The following is a 22,860-nucleotide window of genomic DNA, read 5'->3' as shown; positions in this document are numbered from 1 at the left end:
CTCACAGTGCTCACTCCATCCCATGCTATATAGCGTCATCCCCATGAGCTACTGAAATGTTGGCGCCCGTCACACAGGCTGCAGTGCTCACTCCGTCCCATGTTATATAGAGTCATCCCCATGAGTTACTGGAACGCAGAAGCCGTCACACAGGCTCACAGTGCTCACTCCGTCCCATGCTATAGAGCGTCATCCCTATGTGTTACTGGAATACTGGCGCCCTTCACACAGGCCCGCAGTGCTCACTCCATCTCATGCTATATAGCGTCATCCCCATGAGCCTGTCACACAGGCCCTCAGTGCTCACTCCATCCCTTTATATATAGAGTCATTCCCATGAGTTACTGGCAAGCAGGAGTCCGTCACACAGGCCCTCAGTGCTCACTCCATCCCTTTATATATAGAGTCATTCCCATGAGTTACTGGCAAGCAGGAGCCCGTCACACAGGCCCTCAGTGCTCACTCCATCCCTTTATATATAGAGTCATTCCCATGAGTTACTGGCAAGCAGGAGTCCGTCACACAGGCCCGCAGTACTCACTCCATCCCATGCTATAGAGTCATTCCCATGTGTTACTGGTACGCTGGCATCAGTCACACAGGTCCACAGTGCTCTCTCCATCCCATGCTATATAGCGTCATCCCCATAACTTACTGGAACGCTGGCGCCCGTCACACAGGTCCTCGGTGCTCACTCTATAGCGTCATCCCCATAAGTTACAGGTACGCTGGAGCCCATCACACAGGCCTGCAGTGCTCACTCCGTCCCATGTTATATAGCGTCATCCCGATGAGTTACTGGTACGCAGGCCCTCAGTGCTCACTCCATCCCTTTATATATAGAGTCATTCCCATGAGTTACTGGCAAGCAGGAGTCCGTCACACAGGCCCGCAGTACTCACTCCATCCCATGCTATAGAGTCATCCCCATGAGTTACTGGAACGCTGGCTCCCGTCACACAGGTCCACAGTGCTTACTCCATTCCATACTATATAGCGTCATCCCCATAAGTTACCGGTACGCTGGAGCTCATCACACAGGCCCGCAGTGCTCACTCCATCCCATGCTAAATAGCGTCATCCCCATGAGTTACTGGAACGCTGGCGCCCGTCACACAGGTCCACAGTGCTCACTCCGTCCCATGCTATAGCATCATCCCCATAAGTTACTGGTACGCTGGCATCAGTCACACAGGCCGGCAGTGCTCACTCCATCCCATGCTAAATAGCGTCATCCCCATGAGTTACTGGAACGCAGGCGCCCGTCACACAGGTCCTCGGTGCTCACTCTATAGCGTCATCCCCATAAGTTACTGGTACGCTGGAGCCCATCACACAGGCAAACAGTACCCACTCCGTCCCATGCTATAGCATCATCCCCATGAGTTACTGGAACGCTGGCGCCCGTCACACAGGCCCGCAGTGCTCACTCCATCCATGTTATATAGCGTCATCCCCATGAGCTACTGAAATGTTGGCGCCCGTCACACAGGCCCACAGTGCTCACTCCATCCCATGCTATATAGCGTCATCCCCATAATTTACTGGAACTTTGGCGCCCATCACACAGACCCACAGTGCTCACTCCATCCCATGCTATATAGCGTCATCCCCATGAGCTACTGAAATGTTGGCGCCCGTCACACAGGCCCACAGTGCTCACTCCATCCCATGCTATATAGTGTCATCCCCATGAGTTACTGGAACGCTGGCGCCAGTCACACAGGTCCACAGTGCTCACTCCATCCCATGCTATATAGCGTCATCCCCATAACTTACTGGACCGCTGGCGCCCGTCACACAGGCTCACAGTGCTCACTCCATCCCATGCTATATAGCGTCATCCCCATAAACTACTGGAACGCTGGAGCCCATCATACAGGCCCGCAGTGCTCACTCCATCCCAATGTTATATAGCGTCATCCCCATGAGTTACTGGTACGCTGGCGCCATTCACACAGGTCCGCAGTGCTCACTCCATCCCATGCTATATAGCGTCATCCCCATGAGTTACTGGAACGCAGGAGCCGTCACACAGGCCCACAGTGCTCACTCCGTCCCATGCTATATAGTGTCATCCCCATGAGTTACTGGTACGCAGGAGCCGTCACACAGGCTCACAGTGCTCACTCCGTCCCATGCTATATAGCTTCATCCCCATGAGTTACTAGTACGCAGGAGCCGTCACACAGGCTCACTCTGTCCCATGCTAAATAGCGTCATCCCTATGGGTTACTGGAATACTGGCGCTCTTCACACAGGCCCGCAGTGCACACTCCATCCCATGCTATATAGCGTCATCCCCATGTGCCTGATACACAGGCCCTCAGTGCTCACTCCATCCCTTTATATATAGAGTCATTCCCATGAGTTACTGGCAAGCAGGAGTCCGTCACACAGGCCCGCAGTACTCACTCCATCCCATGCTATAGAGACATCCCCATGTGTTACTGGTAACCTGGCATCAGTCACACAGGCCCGCAGTGCTCACTCCGTCCCATGTTATATAGCGTCATCCCCATGAGTTACTGGTACGCAGGAGCCGTCACACAGGCCCACAGTGCTCACTCCGTCCCATGCTATATAGTGTCATCCCCATGAGTTACTTGCATGCAGGAGCCGTCACACTGGCCCGCAGTGCTCACTCCGTCCCATGCTATATAGTGTCATCCCCATGAGCCTGTCACACAGGCCCTCAGTGCTCACTCCATTTATATATAGCGTCATCCCCATGAGTTACTGGAACGCTGGCGCCCGTCACACAGGCCCGCAGTGCTCACTTCGTCCATGTTATATAGCGTCATCCCCATGAGTTACTAGTACGCAGGAGCCGTCACACAGGCTCACTCTGTCCCATGCTATATAGCGTCATCCCTATGTGTTACTGGAATACTGGCGCTCTTCACACAGGCCCGCAGTGCACACTCCATCCCATGCTATATAGTGTCATCCCCATGAGCCTGTCACACAGGCCCTCAGTGCTCACTCCATTTATATATAGAGTCATCCCCATGAGTTACAGGCAAGCAGGAGCCCGTCACACAGGCCCTCAGTGCTCACTCCATCCCATGCTATAGAGTCATCCCCATGTGTTACTGGTACGCTGGCATCAGTCACACAGGCCGGCAGTGCTCACTCCATCCCATGCTAAATAGCGTCATCCCCATGAGTTACTGGAACGCTGGCGCCCGTCACACAGGTCCACAGTGCTCACTCCATCCCATGCTATATAGCGTCATCCCCATAACTTACTGGAACGCACGCGCCCGTCACACAGGTCCTCGGTGCTCACTCCATCCCATGCAATATAGCGTCATCCCCATGAGCTACTGAAATGTTGGCGCCCATCACACAGGCAAACAGTACCCACTCCGTCCCATGCTATAGCATCATCCCCATGAGTTACTGGAATGCTGGCGCCCGTCACAGAGGCCCAGAGTGCTCACTCCATCCCATGCTATATAGCGTCATCCCCATAAGTTACTGGTACGCTGGAGCCCATCACACAGGCCCGCAGTGCTCACTCCATCCCATGTTATATAGAGTCATCCCCATAATTTACTGGAACGCTGGCGCCCGTCACACAGGCCCACAGTGCTCACTCCATCCCATGCTATATAGCGTCATCCCCATGAGTTAATGAAATGTTGGCGCCCGTCACACAGGCTCACAGTGCTCACTCCGTCCCATGCTATATAGCGTCATCCCTATGTGTTAGTGGAATACTGGCGCCCTTCACACAGGCCTTCAGTGCTCACTCCATCCCATGCTATATAGCGTCATCCCCATGAGCCTGTCACACAGGCCCTCAGTGCTCACTCCATCCCTTTATATATAGAGTCATTCCCATGAGTTACTGGCAAGCAGCAGTCCGTCACACAGGCCGCAGTACTCACTCTATCCCATGCTATAGAGTCATCACCACGTGTTACTGGTACGCTGGCATCAGTCACACAGGCCGGCAGTGCTCACTCCATCCCATGCTAAATAGCGTCATCCCCATGAGTTACTGGAACGCTGGCGCCCGTCACACAGGCCCGCAGTGCTCACTCCATCCCATGTTATATAGCGTCATCCCCATAATTTACAGGAACGCTGGCGCCCGTCACACAGGCCCACAGTGCTCACTCCATCCCATGCTATATAGCGTTATCCCCATGAGCTACTGAAATGTTGGCACCCGTCACACAGGCCCACAGTGCTCACTCCGTCCCATGCTATATAGCGTCATCCCCATAATTTACTGGAACTTTGGCGCCCGTCACACAGGCCCACAGTGCTCACTCCATCCCATGCTATACAGCGTCATCCCCATGAGCTACTGAAATGTTGGCGCCCGTCACACAGGCCGCAGTGCTCACTCCATCCCATGTTATATAGCGTCATCCCCATGAGTTACTGGTACGCAGAAGCCGTCACACAGGCTCACAGTGCTCACTCCGTCCCATGCTATATAGCGTCATCCCTATGTGTTACTGGAATACTGGCGCCCTTCACACAGGCCCGCAGTGCTCACTCCATCCCATGCTATATAGCGTCATCCCCATGAGCCTGTCACACAGGCCCGCAGTGCTCACTCCATCCCATGCTATATAGCGTCATCACCATGAGCCTGTCACACAGGCCCTCAGTGCTCACTCCATCCCTTTATATATAGAGTCATTCCCATGAGTTACTGCAAGCAGGAGTCCGTCACACAGGCCCTCAGTGCTCACTCCATCCCTTTATATATAGAGTCATTCCCATGTGTTACTGGTACGCTGGCATCAGTCACACAGGTCCACAGTGCTCACTCCATCCCATGCTATATAGCGTCATCCCCATAACTTACTGGAACGCTGGCGCCCGTCACACAGGTCCTCGGTGCTCACTCTATAGCGTCATCCCCATAAGTTACTGGTACGCTGGAGCCCATCACACAGGCCTGCAGTGCTCACTCCATCCCATGTTATATAGCGTCATCCCCATAATTTACTGGAACGCTGGCGCCCGTCACACAGGCCCACAGTGCTCACTCCATCCCAAGCTCTATAGCGTCATCCCCATGAACTACTGGTACGCTGGAGCCCATCATACAGGCCCGCAGTGCTCACTCCATCCCATGTTATATAGAGTCATCCCCATAATTTACTGGAACGCTGGCGCCCGTCACGCAGGCCCACAGTGCTCACTCCATCCCATGCTATATAGCGTCATCCCCATGAGCTACTGGTACGCTGGCGCCCATCACACAGGCAAACAGTAACCACTCCGTCCCATGCTATAGCATCATCCCCATGAGTTACTGGAATGCTGGCGCCCGTCACACAGGCCCTCAGTGCTCACTCCATCCCATGCTATATAGCGTCATTCCCATGAGCCTGTCACACAGGCCCTCAGTGCTCACTCCATCCCTTTATATATAGAGTCATTCCCATGAGTTACTGGCAAGCAGCAGTCCGTCACACAGGCTGCATGGGATAGAGTACTCACTCTATCCCATGCTATAGAGTCATCCCCATGAGTTACTGGAACGCTGGCGCCCGTCACACAGGCCCGCAGTGCTCACTCCATCCCATGTTATATAGCGTCATCCCCATAACTTACTGGAACGCTGGCGCCCGTCACACAGGTCCTCGGTGCTCACTCTATAGCGTCATCCCCATAAGTTACTGGTACGCTGGCGCCCATCACACAGGCAAACAGTACCCACTCCGTCCCATGCTATAGCATCATCCCCATGAGTTACTGGAATGCTGGCGCCCGTCACACAGGCCCAGAGTGCTCACTCCACCCCATGCTATATAGCGTCATCCCCATAATTTACTGGAACGCTGGCGCCCGTCACACAGGCCCACAGTGCTCACTCCATCCCATGCTATATAGCGTCATCCCCATGAGTTACTGGAACGCTGGCGCCCGTCACACAGGCCCGCAGTGCTCACTCCGTCCCATGTTATATAGTGTCATCCCCATGAGTTACTTGTATGCAGGAGCCGTCACACAGGCTCACAGTGCTCACTCAGTCCCATGCTATATAGTGTCATCCCCATGAGTTACTGGTACGCAGGAGCCGTCACACATGCTCACAGTGCTCACTCCATCCCATGCTATATAGCGTCATCCCTATGTGTTACTGGAATACTAGCGCCCTTCACACAGGCCCGCAGTGCTCACTCCATCCCATGCTATATAGCGTCATCCCCATGAGCCTGTCACAAAGGCACTCAGTGCTCACTCCATCCATTTATATATAGAGTCATCCCCATGAGTTACTGGTACGCAGGAGCCGTCACACAGACTCACAGTGCTCACTCCATCCCATGCTATATAGCGTCTTCCCCATAAGTTACTGAAATGTTGGCGCCCGTCACACAGGCCGCAGTGCTCACTCCATCCCATGCTATATAGCGTCATCCTCATGAGTTACTGGAACGCTGGCGCCCGTCACACAGGTCCACAGTGCTCACTCCATCCCATGCTATATAGCGTCATCCCAATAACTTACTGGAATGCAGGCGCCCGTCACACAGGTCCTCGGTGCTCACTCTATAGCGTCATCCCCATAAGTTACTGGTACGCTGGAGCCCATCACACAGGCCCACAGTGCTCACTCCATCCCATGCTATATAGCGTCATCCCCATGAGTTACTGGTACGCTGGCGCCATTCACACAGGTCCGCAGTGCTCACTCCATCCCATGCTATATAGCGTCATCCCCATGAGTTACTGGAACGCTGACGCCCGTCACACAGGCCCGCAGTGCTCACTCCGTCCCATGTTATATAGCGTCATCCCCATGAGTTACTGGTACGCAGGAGCCGTCACACAGGCTCACAGTGCTCACTCCGTCCCATGCTATATAGCGTCATCCCTATGTGTTACTGGAATACTGGCGCCCTTCACACAGGCCCGCAGTGCTCACTCCATCCCATGCTATATAGCGTCATCCCCATGAGCCTGTCACACAGGTCCTCAGTGCTCACTCCATCCATTTATATATAGAGTCATCCCCATGAGTTACTGGCAAGCAGGAGCCCGTCACACAGGCCCTCAGTGCTCACTCCATCCCTTGCTATATAGCGTCATCCCCATGAGCCTGTCACACAGGCCCTCAGTGCTCACTCCATCCCATGCTATATAGCGTCATCCCCATGAGCCTGTCACACAGGCCCTCAGTTCTCACTCCATCCCATGCTATATAGCGTCATCCCCATGAGCCTGTCACACAGGCCCTCAGTGCTCACTCCATCCCATGCTATATAGCGTCATCCCCATGAGCCTGTCACACAGGCCCTCAGTGCTCACTCCATCCCATGCTATATAGCGTCATCCCCATGAGCCTGTCACACAGGCCCGCAGTGCTCACTCCATCCCATGCTATATAGGGTCATCCCCATGAGCCTGTCACACAGGCCCGCAGTGCTCACTCCATCCCATGCTATATAGCGTCATCCCCATGAACTACTGGTACGCTGGAGCCCATCATACAGGCAAACAGTACCCACTCCATCCCATGCTATAGCATCATCCCCATGAGTTACTGGAATGCTGGCGCCCGTCACACAGGCCCAGAGTGCTCACTCCATCCCATGCTATATAGCGTCATCCCCATGAGTTATTGGAACGCTGGCGCCCGTCACACAGGCCAGAGTGCTCACTCCATCCCATGCTATATAGCGTCATCCCCATGAGTTACTGGTACGCAGGAGCCGTCACACAGGCCCACAGCGCTCACTCCGTCCCATGCTATATAGTGTCATCCCCATGAGTTACTGGTACGCAGGAGCAGTCACACAGGCTCACAGTGCTCACTCCGTCCCATGCTATATAGTGTCATCCCTATGTGTTACTGGAATACTGGCGCCCTTCACACAGGCCCACAGTGCTCACTCCATCCCATGCTATATAGCGTCATCCCCATGAGCTTGTCACACAGGCCCTCAGTGCTCACTCCATCCCTTTATATGTAGAGTCATCCCCATGAGTTACTGGCAAGCAGGAGCCCGTCACACAGGCCCGCAGTACTCACTCCATTCCATGCTATAGAGTCATCCCCATGTGTTACTGGCACGCTGGCATCAGTCACACAGGCCCGCAGTACTCACTCCATTCCATGCTATAGAGTCATCCCCATGTGTTACTGGTACGCTGGCATCAGTCACACAGGCCCGCAGTACTCACTCCATTCCATGATAAATAGTGTCATCCCCATGAGTTACTGAAACGCTGGCGCCCGTCACACAGGTCCACAGTGCTCACTCCATCCCATGCTATATAGCGTCATCCCCATAATGTACTGGAACGCTGGCGCCCGTCACACAGGTCCTCAGTGCTCACTCCATCCCATGTTATATAGCGTCATCCCCATAATTTACTGGAACGCTGGCGTCCGTCACACAGGCCCACAGTGCTCACTCCATCCCATGCTATAGAGTCATCCCCATGTGTTACTAGAATACTGGCATCAGTCACACAGGCCCACAGTGCTCAATCCATCCCGGGGACAATCTCTCAGTCCCACCGCATCTTACAGTCTATATCAGAATACAGTAGTGCAGAGCAAGTTGCTGGTTACAATTAGCTTTTGTAAATGTTTTTCTATACTAACAAATAGCATAAAAAAACCACCATCCTAAATCTACAGTGGCCAGGGATCTCTGCAGTGTATATGTGTGGACACATCTGAACCCCATAGAAATACCTGGAAAGTCAGACATCGGAGCTGTAACACGTTAATAACCAAGTGACGTCACACTCGGAGGACCTGGATAACAGATCCTGAAAGACTCCATTACCAACTTGCAGGAAAAAGTCTCTGCAGAAACACCCATCTAAATTAACACTATAAATATTTAATGTGGCTCCAGCTGCCCCAGAAGTTAGAGATCTAGATGAGGCATGAAAATCTATTACAGTCATGGCCAAAAGTTGAGAATGACACAAGTATTAGTTTTCACAAAGTTTGCTGCTTCAGTGTTTTTAGACCTTTTTGTCATATGTTACTATGGTATACTGACTTAAAATTACAAGCATTTCATAAGTGTCACAGGCTTTTATTGACAATCGATGGTCTGCCTCTACACTATCGATCTTTTATAGCACACCCCTTGTACAGACTGCATCTCATGCCTTTTCTCTTTTCTGGAGTTTGTCAAAATGCAAAAAATGACCTTTAATGTTGTGACATCTGAAAGGACACTGGGTACAACCCACCTAGTCACTATTTCTATTCCTAAGGTGCAAGCAGGTATGTGCAATTGCACCCGTGATCTGGTATATCGGCGCAGACTGAAAACGTTCCATACCCTATACTTGGCGGCAGCCTTTAGGGACCCTTTTAGAGTTTCCGCTAGGCTGTTTTAGTGGGGTGCCGCGCCCCCTGCCCGATTTCAAAAGAGGAGAGAAAAAAAAAAAAAAACATTGGATAATGGTCAGCGCTGCATTGTACAACAAGGTATAATGTGTTTGACTCTAGGCAGCAGATTATACAAACCTTTATGGGGCAATATTGCTGCAACAGGCGTTGAATCCACAAGGGTGTAATTTCCGCGACCGATACACTCGTCCAAATCAATAACCCTTTCCTTGGAGCACTGAGCCATTCCATGGTCACTGGTAATGATGACGTTGACTGTATCCCAAAGTTTTGCATCCTTTAGTTTCGACACCAAGTATCCGATATTTCTATCCACAGCGCTGAGCACTTTATTCATGTTTCCTGTGTCCTCAGGACCAAAGCGGTGCCCACTAGCATCAGGTTCCTCAAAATAAAGCGTTGCAAAGTTGATTGGGTCATCGGCTCTTGTAAACCAAGCGGTGATGTTGTTTACCCGTTCGGCAAAGGTTACTTCGCTGTCATACATCATAAATTCGCTGAGGCTGGTATTTTTAATGCGCACATCACTGCCCGGCCACATCGCAGAACCACTCCTTCGTCCTGCGCGTTGGTTGGTCACCCAGATGGGCGTGGCTTCATTCCACCACACCGGGTCTGTCTTAGAAGTAAAGTTGGATAATTGAAAGGTCATGTTGGTGTCTGGGTCATACATGGCATTGGCAACAATCCCATGGCTCTCCTCATACAAACCCGTCACCAGTGAGTAATGATTGGGGAACGTCTTTGTAATGAAGACATTTTCCACTTCAGTCACTAATACGCCATCGCTGATAAAGTCCTGGAGATTAGGCAGCGAGTAGTTTCCCAAATAGTCTGCCCTGAATCCATCAAACGATAGGAGGATTAGTCTGGGTGTGGAGCTGTTCCCCGAGGTCTCTCCGCTGCAGAGCGCAAGTCCGTGCAGAACGGTTAGTGCAAAGGCCGCTGCATACATCTTGCAAGATCTTCCAGTGCAGAATATCTACGAATGAATATAAAGTATATTAATAAAAATGTACAGAGGAAACTTGTTAGCTTTACTAATTATAGCGATGTGGTCACCGGATGATCTGGCACACTTGGCTTAATGGGCTGCAACCGCCATCTAATTCAGCCAAGAGTATGATAAAGTGCATCGTATATACACAGCACCTATACGCTTACATTTATTTTATTACCATTTTTAATTAACCCCATTATACTTAACCAATGCTTTTTGTAGGTAATGGCTTACTGTGTATTTAAGCCACATACACATGGCAGCCAGCGTTCAATAGAACACGGTGCAGTCTGCATAGGAGCTAGCTCAGGTCAGCAGCTCTAGTTACTGCAAACAGACGGTTGCTGTCTTTTCTAACTGAGGAACATTCTAACTAGAAACTAATCAAAGTGTGATCACAAGAAACAGAAGATAAGAACCACCACACGTTTTGCCTATATAAACTGTCCCTAAAGTAAAGGACACACTTTATATACACTCATATTACATTGGGGCAGGTTCAGAGTTGCTCGCCAGTCAGCCGCATTGCATGCGCGGTAATAAATGCAGATCTTCGCAGGTACATTTATGCGGCCGTACCCCACCTGCCATCCGCTTGTGAGAGTAGCCGTCATCACTATCGGCGCCCATGGAATCTGCATCATGTACCCCTCTGAATAGCTCTCAGTTCAGCTTACTCGCCCTCGGAACACTTAGGGCCTGGCTATGTCGATGCCGCACGCAAGCGGCCGGTGTTTTCAGTCTGGGCATGCGTCCGAGTATCACTGTGCATCCGTCCCAATGGTTTGCCGCCCTAAGCTACAGAACCAATTTTAAATGCAAGAGCTGGGGATTTCAGTGGCCATTCCTGCGAGGTAACGAGGGGGGGGGGGGGGGGGCTAGCCAGAAACAGGTGTGTTGCGGTCAGTGACTGCGGCCAGGTTGAGACGGAGATTCTGTGCCTACATAAGGCTGGTGCAATCTCCGATGGTGCATCTTAATACAGGACCTGTCCGCAAAACAGAGTGGCACAGAACTCCGAATTGGAAGACATGGTGACTGCATACCATCCAGAAAGATTTGCAGATCTTCCTAACCACACAATAAGAAGTATAGTATAATCTGCTGGTGCTAGAGCTGCAACCGATCACATCAAACCACAGCCCAGCGCCTGGCAAACCGCAACAGTAATACACATAACAAGGGCCTCTATTACTGACTCACATACGGATTTTCTTATCTTATAAATAGTTCTGAGGCCCTTTGACGTCTACAACCAGAAATTCCAGTTTATCATGTTACAGAATCAGGTCAGGACACACAGGCGCAACTTTGGACTTAGTAATTTGGTTAATGGGACGAATGACTCTGTTCTAGCAGGACAGGATTTGAGCTGCTCAGCTCTGTATGTCAGACACAAGTTCTCCCAGGATCTAGGCAGTATTATTTTACAGTCGTTCTACTGAACGCCTGCACTGCCATAGAGCGATCGCTGGTACAACATCTTCAGTGACGCTGATTACAGCATGAGTACAGTAACATTACACCTCCTTCCTGCTGGGGTTATAAACAGCTTCGCCGTGGAACACGATGGTGCTAACTGAATCACAACAACCTTCATGCTGGCCTGCAGCAAATTACGCTGTGTATACAAAAAAGCAATATATTCCGGCCTGACAACTGCATTTTTCAGGACATTTGTATCTAATAAAATACGTGGGAGCTGTTGCATGCAGAGTTATTCGTTTACGCTCGCTAACATTTCCCTTGCCCCATCTGAAAGAGATCCCGGAGGGGGAAGGTACAGGTGTTGGGAGGGAGGGGGGGTAGCCCAGTCAATGGTGACATCACGGGTGGCCTTCCACTTTACAATGCCATAATTTGTGGCACTGTGCTTTGGGGGAGGTGGTGCGATTCGCAGCGCATAGCACCATCGACCCCCAGGTCTGCCCACTTCACATATTATTTACAATATGTTATTGCGAACAGTACGCAGCGTGTGCATTCTGGGCACCGAAGCTTCGCTGGCACCCAAGCGCTGCAATTCGTTTTACAGATAAGGGACAGAGAGTGGTCATCCATTAATAATAATAATGAGTAACATGGCCAATTTCACTGAGTAGAATTCAGTGGGGGTTACTTACAGAGAAAACGCAAAGCAATTCATCACAACCTATCAAATAGCTTTCATTGATGTGGATATCGTCTATAGTGTGTTCCCGGCAGGGGTGTCCTCAATGTTGTTAACGACACTGACCACACACACAACGATATCAAGAACGATATTGCCGGGCTCCCTCCCTCATCCCTGAGCATGCAACAACCTGTCATCGTCAGGTTGGCCTGCATGTTCGGGCGATGAACGACAATGATCAACGACTCGCGGGAACCCGCAACGTTGGTCGTTATCGTTCATCTTTTTAGCGTACACACTGGCCGATATAGTGAATGACTGAACGATAACAATATCTTTATCATTCATTTGTTCAAAAAAATCGGCAAGTGTGTATGATTATTATTATCCTTTATTTATATGGCGCCACAAGGGTTCCGCAGCGCCAAACAAAGTACAGAAACAAAGTACAGAAACAGTTGAACAGAACAAGAAAACAGTGACATACAGTACAAGACAAGTACATGGCATATAAACATTGCTGCAACAGTAGCAGGGTGTCAAGAGTTAGGTGCTGTTGTAAGGAGTATAGAGTAGATAATATAAGGAAGAAAAATCACATGAGGGAGAAGGCCCTGCTCGTGAGAGCTTACATTCTAATGGGGAGGGCAGACAGACAGTGGTGACACAGGGGTGGACAGAGGGTTAGGATGACAGATGGGTGGATTCCTATTTTACAGTATGTAAGGAAGTCATTTGGAGCAAGATTTACACCACTGACATTCTACTTTACGTGACAGTATTTCTATGTACCTTAAGTTATACAATGAAACAAGGTGTCTGATTGGTTGCACTTTGTTACTAAACAACCCGTAGTGAGCGCTACAATAACTGTACTGCGCACAGCTCATTGTGTTTTCTCACTCGCTACACCGGAAATAGAAATGTCTACACTTCAAACCATCTCACGGTCAGTCAGGCTAGACCTTACGGCTTACCTTTCACACTCCCTGCATTAGTGTGATAGAAGCCCCACATCGTTATGTAGCTTGGGGACCCTGCTCCCTCCATTACTAAGTCTGTGGGCGCCTGCTTGCCTTCGTTACACCCTTCACTCATGTTAAAATAATTTTAAATACATTTATTTAGACTTTTTTTTTTTTTAATTATTGAACAGGGAACACTATACTGTTTGAAGTAAATAATAAAAAAAAGTTTCAAATGTGACTCCAGCCTGCGAGAAGCGGCTGTAACATCTCCAAGCTAGTTTGACGTTCTAGTTCGACAAGTAATTCCAATAAAATGTAGAAACCAGTTTGCCAGACCGGTCTGGGGCTCAAAACTGTGGACAGTGTGAGCACCCACATCTGCTGTGATACTTTGTGCTGCTGTGAACTCCAGTAATGGGTTTTGGTTAATAAATTGGGGATAGTTCCAGGCAAGCAGGAGACTGAATACAGTAAGGTGCTCTGGGCCCAGCATTCATACCACTGACTAACATATGGTGACCATCACTCTAAGGGGTAAATTTACTAAAGTGAGAGTTTTTAGAAGTGAGTTTTAAAAGTGATGTTGCCCATAGCAACCAATCAGATTCTAGCTATTATCTTCTAGAAGGTGCTAGTTAAATGTTAAGTAGAATCTGATTGGTTGCTATGGGCAACATCACTTTTAAAACTCACACTTTAGTAAATTTACCCCTAATAATGAAAGCAAATGTCAGTACTCCCTGTAAACACAGAAGTCACTAATTTTTTAGTTAGAATTAGGTTAATAATTGGAAGTAATGTAGTCATTATTTTAGGCCATTCCTTGAAAATGGAGCACGCTTATGGCTTACGCCACTGAACACGCAGACACATATTAAGAGAAACATCCAAATACATTTGATCCACCAAATCCATATTTATAAATATGCTGCTGCAACCTGAGAACACTTGCTGACCTAGTTGCAGGCGGAACGTGCCATCACTTCCTGCCATCCTGACACCCGCCTAGGCCTGGTACATTCATATCAGGGGTTTGCAGAAAACTGCATTAACCTCTATTATTTTTATTTCATGTTCCTGACCGAAGTCCAATGGGGCAGCTGGTAACAGGTAACCTGACTCAACGACAGGTAACCTGACTCAACGACACAGGCGCATACCATATACTTTATATGTGCCTGGGACAGAGAGAGCCAGGAAGTAAGACGCTGCCACGGTCCAGGCTATGAGGAATCCCTGTATATAGTTACTGGTGCACTGAGGAGACCCTGCAGGTACTCCCATCAAAAGGAATAACTTAGTAATATGCCAACCCAGAAGGTAATAGGCTCCTGCCATATCCCACACAGACGCACACTCCTGTATGCAGAGTAATACTCAGCATTCTACTCCTGCTACCTGCTCCAAAGCTGATCCTACAGACCCTTTATCCACAAAGTACCCCATCCCCACATTACAGTGATACCTGGGGAGCCTCGCTGCCCACCACCAAGAGGAATTCTCCTAGATCCCTATATGAAATAACCCCTCCAATCAGTTACCAGCCCACCTACCACCTACCCCCCACCCCCTCCCCAATATATAGGAACAAGGCAATTTACTCCCACACCAATAACAGACCCAGCCCTGGCAGGCATGATTAGGATTATTATAGAGCACAGGGCTGATCAGAGACTGTGGCCATAGCAATGAGAAGGTATTAGCACAGTCAGGTCTGCTTCTGCTTTGCCCACTTATTTTCCTAAGTCAGTTTAGAAAGAGGCATAAACAGTATTTTCCTTTATGTGTCAGAAAGACAGGCAGAGATTATGTGACAGTAATCAGAGTGACCCCGCCCAGGCCCCGGCAGCAGCAGAGTAGAAAAGAAGTGGGACAAGCAGTAGCAGCAGGTTAGAAGGGTACCGGAATACTCACACCCAGCCCGGGTCACTCACCTGACTCCGAGCCCGACCTCACCTGCAGCGGGCACCTTCCATGGGCGGAGCCGCCCGGTCACAGACTCACACGCCCCGCCCTCTGATTGGTTACCGGCAACCTGCTGCGTCACCGACATCCGGAGCGCTGCGACTGGCACCAGGAGGGAGGGAGCTATTACCACGTGACACAGGGGGGGGCATGACGTCACCACCAGTTTCCTTTTACGGGCTCTTAGTCCCCGGCCCCATTCACTCATCATTCTTACATCCATACTATTTTTATTTAGATCCTGAATGCAGCTCAGCCTCTGTGAGTCTGTATTAGTGTAGCACACCGTAGTACCCTATAAATTATGCCACACAACAGTACTTATATAACACATTATGCCATGCAGTAGTAGTGCCTCTTATAAGACATTGGGGTAGATGTACGAAGCCTAGAAGCAGATACCGCTTCTCCCCGATGCAGAGCCGGATTTAGACCTTATGGGGCCCTAGGCAAGATACCAGTTTGGGGCCCCCTCCCCCAAACAATCCATTTTTTTTAATATAACAAGTTATTCCACAGAAGACAAGTAGAGAAATACCAAGTAGTCAATATATAGTGTCCACCTCAGAAAAAGAAATACACACATTTTCCTCCACAGGAAAAAAAATATATACACATTGGCCCTCATTCAGAGCCGTACGCTCTGAGCAGAGCGCACGCTCTGAATGAGGGCCGCCCTCCATAAAAATGGAGCGCCCTCCTGTACGCTCGTATAGCTGTGGGTCACCACCCACAGCCTATACGAGCGTGCAGTTTGATGGCCGCGATAGTCGTGACCATCGCGACCATCGAAACTGCGAGCCGGAGCCTGCGGTTGAGGTTTTCAACCGCAAGGCCCAGAGTGATTTTGGCTCTATCAGAGCCAAAATCACTCCCACTGATAGTGATGTCAGTGGGCCGGCTTCTGACGGTAGGCGTTCCCTTGGGAACGCCCCCGTCAGGGAGGCACGCCCACCAAAGGGGGCGTGCTGTCAATCAACATCGACAGCACGCCCCCTTTGATCAGACACAACGAGCGAAGGACTTTCCTTCGCTCGTCGCGTCTGGCGCATGCGCACGACAGGGCTCCCACCGTCGTGCGCATGCGCAGTGCACAACATCGACCCACTTGCGAGCGGACAGCCGCTTGCGAGTGGGTCTGAATCAGGCCCATTGTCCGCTACAGAAAAAAATGTGCACAATATCTGCTCCAGAAAAAAAATACAGACTAAGGCCCTAATTCAGACCCGCTTGCTGCCGCAGGCAGCTCGCAGGTCTGATGGGCATTTTTTTTTTTTTGGTGACCACCCACAGCTTTAGTGAGCGGCCAGGTGATGGTCGCGATGGTCGCGACCATCGGGGCTTGCGACAAGACCCTTGTGGTAGGGTCTTGTCTGCGGCAATCCCCAGTGAGCTTACGGCTCTAATAGAGCCGGAAGCTCACCATTGACATCACTTGTGATGTCAGTGGGGCTGCCCCCAAATGGCAGGCGTTCCTTCGGGAATGCCTCCGTTTGGCCAGCCACCCCCCTTGCCCGCCTTGCAAACGGGGCGAGCTGTCGATCAACATTGACAGCCGCCCCTTTTGGATGTGAGCGCTGGCCATCGACCCGCTTCCGAGCGGGTCTGAATCAGGCCCTATGTCAACCACAGAGAAATAATATACACACTACGTCCGTCACAGGAAAAAATATACACACTACGTCCATCACAGGATAAAATATATACACACTATGTCCGTCACAGGAAAAAAACATATACACTATGTCCGTCACAGCAAAAAAATATACACACTGCGTCCGCCACAGGAAAAAAATATACACACTACATCCGTCACAGGAAAAAAATATACACACTACGTCCGCCACAGGGAAAAAATATACACAATACGTCCGCCACAGGGAAAAAATATACACAATACGTCCGCCACAGGAAAAAAATATACACACTACATCCGTCACAGGAAAAAAATATACACACTACATCCGTCACAGGAAAAAAATATACACACTACATCCGTCACAGGAAAAAAATATACAAACTACATCCGTCACAGGAAAAAAATACACACACTACATCCGTCACAGGAAAAAAATATACACACTACGTCCGTCACAGGAAAAAAATATACACACTACGTCGGTCACAGGAAAAAAATATACACACTACGTCGGTCACAGGAAAAAAATATACACACTACATCCGTCACAGGAAAAAAATATGCACACTACATCCGTCACAGGAAAAAAATATACAAACTACATCCGTCACAGGTAAAAAATATACACACTACATCCGTCACAGGAAAAAAATATACACACTACGTCCGTCACAGGAAAAAAATATACACACTACGTCGGTCACAGGAAAAAAATATACACACTACATCCGTCACAGGAAAAAAATATACACACTACGTCCGTCACAGGAAAAAAATATACACACTACGTCGGTCACAGGAAAAAAATATACACACTACATCCGTCACAGGAAAAAAATATACAAACTACATCCGTCACAGGAAAAAAATATACACACTACATCCGTCACAGGAAAACAATATACGTCACCTCACCTCACAGAGCTGCAGGGAAAGTTTCAGGAGGACCTCCGTAATGACCCTCACTTGCCTTTAGCCCGTTGTAGCACCGGTATGCAGCAGCAGCAACCTCAATGATTACCAGGCAGTAGCTGCACTGGCTGTGTTTGCAATGTGTGCGTGGGTGGGACCAGGGCCGGCAAAAGAAATCTTGGGGCCTGACACACTGATGTCTCTGGGGACCCCCGCTTGAAACTCCCCCTGCCAGCCCCCTCGACCTAAAATCTTTGAACCCCCACATTTAATGACAGGCGCTATTCAATCACTTACTAATTTTCATGCATGGTTATCCCGTTGATAACGAGTGTGAACCCATAGTGCCCACAATTATGGATTTACCCCACGCGGTAAAGGCCCAGAAGGACTTAAAGGGCTGTATTCAAATAGGCTGCGAAAAGCCGTTATCGGCGATACTTTATTGCCGATGACGTCATTTTCACAGTTTTCACTTATTCCCGTATTCAATTTTTACGACTTTCCGCCGGTGCGAAAAGTTAATGCTTCAGTCCCAGCGATAAAGTATCACCTATGAATAGGTGGCGAAAATAAGTGCATAACCACTCTGCACCCCTTGGACAGTCCTCCAAAGGTAATCGTGTCAAAAAAAAAAATTCCACAGGACACCCCAAAAACAGTACTTTTGTTTTGGGGGCAAAAAAAAAAAGGTGGGGGACAAACTTTAAAACTAGCAAAATAGACTCAGGGGGATTCCCAAGTACACCCCAGGTGTTTTTGGATTGCAGGTGCTTGCGGCAGGTGGATTTTTCACATTAGCAACTTTAAAATATGCTTGCACCCATTTTCATGTACCCCAAATTTGATGGGACTACTTATTTTTCCATAAAAAGTTGCTAAATGCTATTCTTCACCACTTTCTCAAAGACGCAAAAAAGCAGCCAATGAGATAATTTAAAGACCTCAAATACCTTTAGCAGGCCTATTCAGGGGTACCCATAGTGATCCCCCATGTCAGAGCATCTTTTGGGGGCTGTCAGGCTGATTTCCCCAAAAATGACAGGACTTTTTGCTGATTTAGTTTTCGCCAATTTGGAATTGAATACGGGGATATGCGGGTACAAGCGCGATACTTTTTTGTCCCTGAAACCAGCGATGACGGTGAAAAGTCCGCAACTGACTTTTCGCTCCAAATTGAATATGCCCCTAAGTGTAACTTCTAAAACTTATCGCACAGTTTAGCTCCAGTGATTGAATAGCTCATGGCAGAGCTGCACATGCAGCACGTCCCACGGCTAAATGTATGTGCCCCCCATTTACATATCCCTTTGATCTGTATCACTGAATATTAGGAAGTAGCCTGCTCTGCCTAATAGATGACTGGCCTAGACCCTATACAAGAGTCTGCACCCACATCTCACAAATTTATCAACTATATCACACACATACAAATATATATATATATATATATATATATACACACACACACAAACATACAGATATATTGTTTATACTGTTTATAAATATACAGTATACATATACACAGTCATATGTATATATATGTGTGTGTGTGAGTATAACAATATCCACATATATATACACACATACACTATGTGTATATATATGTGTGTGTGTGTGTGTGTATAACTATATACACACATATATATATATATACATATATATATACACACACACATACACTATGTATATATATATATATATATATATATATATACACACACACAAAGAGTGTGTATATATAAAGTAAAAATCCACTTACAGTATCTCAGAACTCCCTGTTTTGATGATTCTGTCAGCCAGTCAGTGAATAGCTGCTGCGGCTGCCTCTAGGCTGGGGAAGGTGGCTGCAGTCATTGGAGCAGACAGCACCATGGTTCTGCTACTTCAGCTTCCGCATACTGTCTTGCCTCCTCCTACTGCTCGTCCTTGGAGGCCGGCGCGGTGGCAGGGTGGGAGGAAGGGACAGAAAGTCCAGTGCGGGCGGAACATCACACTCAAAGACACCGCGGCGTCACTCAATACTACTACACCGCGCATGCACAGAACAGTACTCTCTAGGCGATGGGGGTAGCCGGGGAAGAAGTCACCGGGGCGATTATTCTGGTGGCTTCCTTGTTTGATAAAAAGTGCATGTAGCTGCCGCGGCTCCTCGGGGCCCCTCTGTATCTCTGGGCCCAGGATGGGAGTAGCCTTTGTACCCCCCCTGTCTTCGGGCCTGGGTGGGACAGGGTACGCAGCGTGACCTGTGACGTCACGCGACCCCCTTTAGTCACATGCACAACACAGCATTTTCCCCTGGTCCTGGAGCCGGCACCTGTCAGGCTGCTTCCGCCTGCCGGAGTTCTCAGCTAGTCAACACAGTGTGCTGTAAATGTGAACCACCTGACACTTTCAGGCGCTCCGCCTGATCCCCAGGTAATACCCTCCGTCCAACCCTGGCAACGGGCCCTCTAGAAGCCGGCCGGCCCTAGGCGGGTGCCTTTGTTGCATAGTGGGAAATTCGGCTCTGCCCCGATGTATGATCGGGGGTCTGGGCGGTAAATGACAGGGGCGCTATGCGCCCCTGTCATTACCGGCGCTGCTATCTACAAGATAGCAGCGCCGAGCAGCAGGGCCATGTACGAACGGTCATACCGCATGACCATTCGGCCGGCTGTAGCTGTCGTCATTATGCCATGCAGTAGTAGCGTCTCATATAATACATTATGCCATGCAGTAGTAGCGTCTCTTATAATACATTATGCCATGCAGTAGTAGCGTCTCTTATAATACATTATGCCATGCAGTAGCAGCGTCTCATATAATACATTATGCCATGCAGTAGTAGCGTCTCTTATAATACATTATGCCATGCAGTAGTAGCGTCTCTTATAATACATTATGCCATGCAGTAGTAGCGTCTCTTATAGTACATTATGCCATGCAGTAGTAGCGTCTCTTATAACACATTATGCCATGCAGTAGTAGCGCCTCTTATAATACATTATGCCATGCAGTAGTAGCGTCTCATATAATACATTATGCCATGCAGTAGTAGCGTCTCTTATAATACATTATGCCATGCAGTAGTAGCGCCTCTTATAATACATTATGCCATGCAGTAGTAGTGTCTCTTATAATACATTATGCCATGCAGTAGTAGCGTCTCTTACAATACATTATGCCATGCAGTAGTAGTGTCTCATATAATACATTATGCCATGCAGTAGCAGTGCCCCTTATAATACATTATGCCATGCAGTAGTAGTGTCTCATATAACACATTATGCCATGCAGTAGTAGTGCCTCTTATAATACATTATGCCATGCAGTAGTAGTGCCCCTTATAATACATTATGCCATGCAGTAGTAGTATCTCATATAACACATTATGCCATGCAGTAGCAGTGCCCCTTATAATACATTATGCCATGCAGTAGTAGTGCCCCTTATAATACATTATGCCATGCAGTAGTAGTGTCTCTTATAATACATTATGCCATGCAGTAGCAGTGCCCCTTATAACACACTATGGCATGCAGTAGTAGTGCCCCTTATAACACACTATGCCATGCAGTAGTAGTGCTCCTTATAATACATTATGCCATGCAGTAATAGTGCCCCTTATAACACATTATGCCATGCAGTAGTAGTGCCTCTTATCGTACATTATGCCATGCAGTAGTAGTGCCTCTTATTGCACATTATGCCATGCAGTAGTAGTGCCCCTTATAATACATTATGCCATGCAAGTGACCCTTATAACACATTATGCCATGCAGTAGTAGTGCCTCTTATTGCACATTATGCCATGCAGTGGCAGTGCCTCTTATAATACATTATGCCATGCAGTGACATGCCCCTTATAAGTTATAACACATTATGCCATGCAGTAGTAGTGTCTCTTATAACACATTATGACATGCAGTGGCAGTGCCCCTTATAACACATTATGCCATACAGTAGTAGTGCCTCTTATAATACATTATGCCATGCAGTAGTAGTGTCTCTTATAATACATTATGCCATGCAGTAGTAGTGTCTCTTATAATACATTATGCCATGCAGTAGTAGTGCCTCTTATAATACATTATGCCATGCAGTAGTAGTGTCTCTTATAATACATTATGCCATGCAGTAGTAGTGCCCCTTATAATACATTATGCCATGCAGTAGCAGTGCCCCTTACAATACATTATGCCATGCAGTAGTAGTGTCTCATATAATACATTATGCCATGCAGTAGCAGTGCCCCTTATAATACATTATGCCATGCAGTAGTAGTGTCTCATATAACACATTATGCCATGCAGTAGTAGTGCCTCTTATAATACATTATGCCATGCAGTAGTAGTGTCTCTTATAATACATTATGCCATGCAGTAGCAGTGCCCCTTATAATACATTATGCCATGCAGTAGTAGTGCCCCTTATAATACATTATGCCATGCAGTAGTAGTGTCTCACATAATACATTATGCCATGCAGTAGCAGTGCCCCTTATAATACATTATGCCATGCAGTAGTAGTGTCTCACATAATACATTATGCCATGCAGTAGTAGCGTCTCTTATAATACATTATGCCATGCAGTAGTAGCGCCTCTTATAATACATTATGCCATGCAGTAGTAGCGTCTCTTATAATACATTATGCCATGCAGTAGTAGCGTCTCATATAATACATTATGCCATGCAGTAGTAGCGTCTCTTATAATACATTATGCACGTAGTAATGCCCCTTATAACACATTATGCAACACAGTAATCCACTTTACAAGTGATGCCACACAGTAATGCCCTTTACAAGTGATGCCATGCAGTAGTAGTGACCCTTATACATTATGCCACACATTATGTAGAGTAAATGGTTTTGACTCCACTTCAGCGTTACCATGTAATCCACCGGAAACTGGGCTTCTAA

The 22,860-nt window shown here is 48.3% G+C and overlaps 1 protein-coding gene across 2 annotated transcripts in view; it reads right to left on the bottom strand.

The window, feature by feature from the left end:
• The window catches only part of ENPP4 (ectonucleotide pyrophosphatase/phosphodiesterase 4), a 35,948-nt gene extending 20,459 nt beyond the window's left edge, over positions 1-15,489 (bottom strand). Inside the window, exons 1-2 of one of the 2 annotated variants that reach the window (XM_088467260.1) lie at positions 15,374-15,489; positions 9,476-10,340 (exon numbers count right to left, since the gene is read on the bottom strand). In XM_088467260.1, the coding sequence (XP_088323386.1) occupies positions 9,476-10,313 (838 nt within the window). In that variant the 5' untranslated portion in view covers positions 10,314-10,340; positions 15,374-15,489. The remainder of the gene's footprint in view (positions 1-9,475; positions 10,341-15,373) is intronic. The other variant, XM_088467261.1, reaches the window with a different exon arrangement.
• Between the last annotated feature and the right edge of the window lie 7,371 nt (positions 15,490-22,860).

This window comes from Taudactylus pleione, unplaced genomic scaffold, assembly GCF_031769625.1.
Source record: "Taudactylus pleione unplaced genomic scaffold, aTauple2 ptg000070l, whole genome shotgun sequence".
Classification (NCBI taxonomy): domain Eukaryota; kingdom Metazoa; phylum Chordata; class Amphibia; order Anura; family Myobatrachidae; genus Taudactylus; species Taudactylus pleione.
The sequence above is the reverse complement of the archived record's forward strand: the minus strand, read 5'-3'. Positions and strand labels throughout refer to the sequence as shown.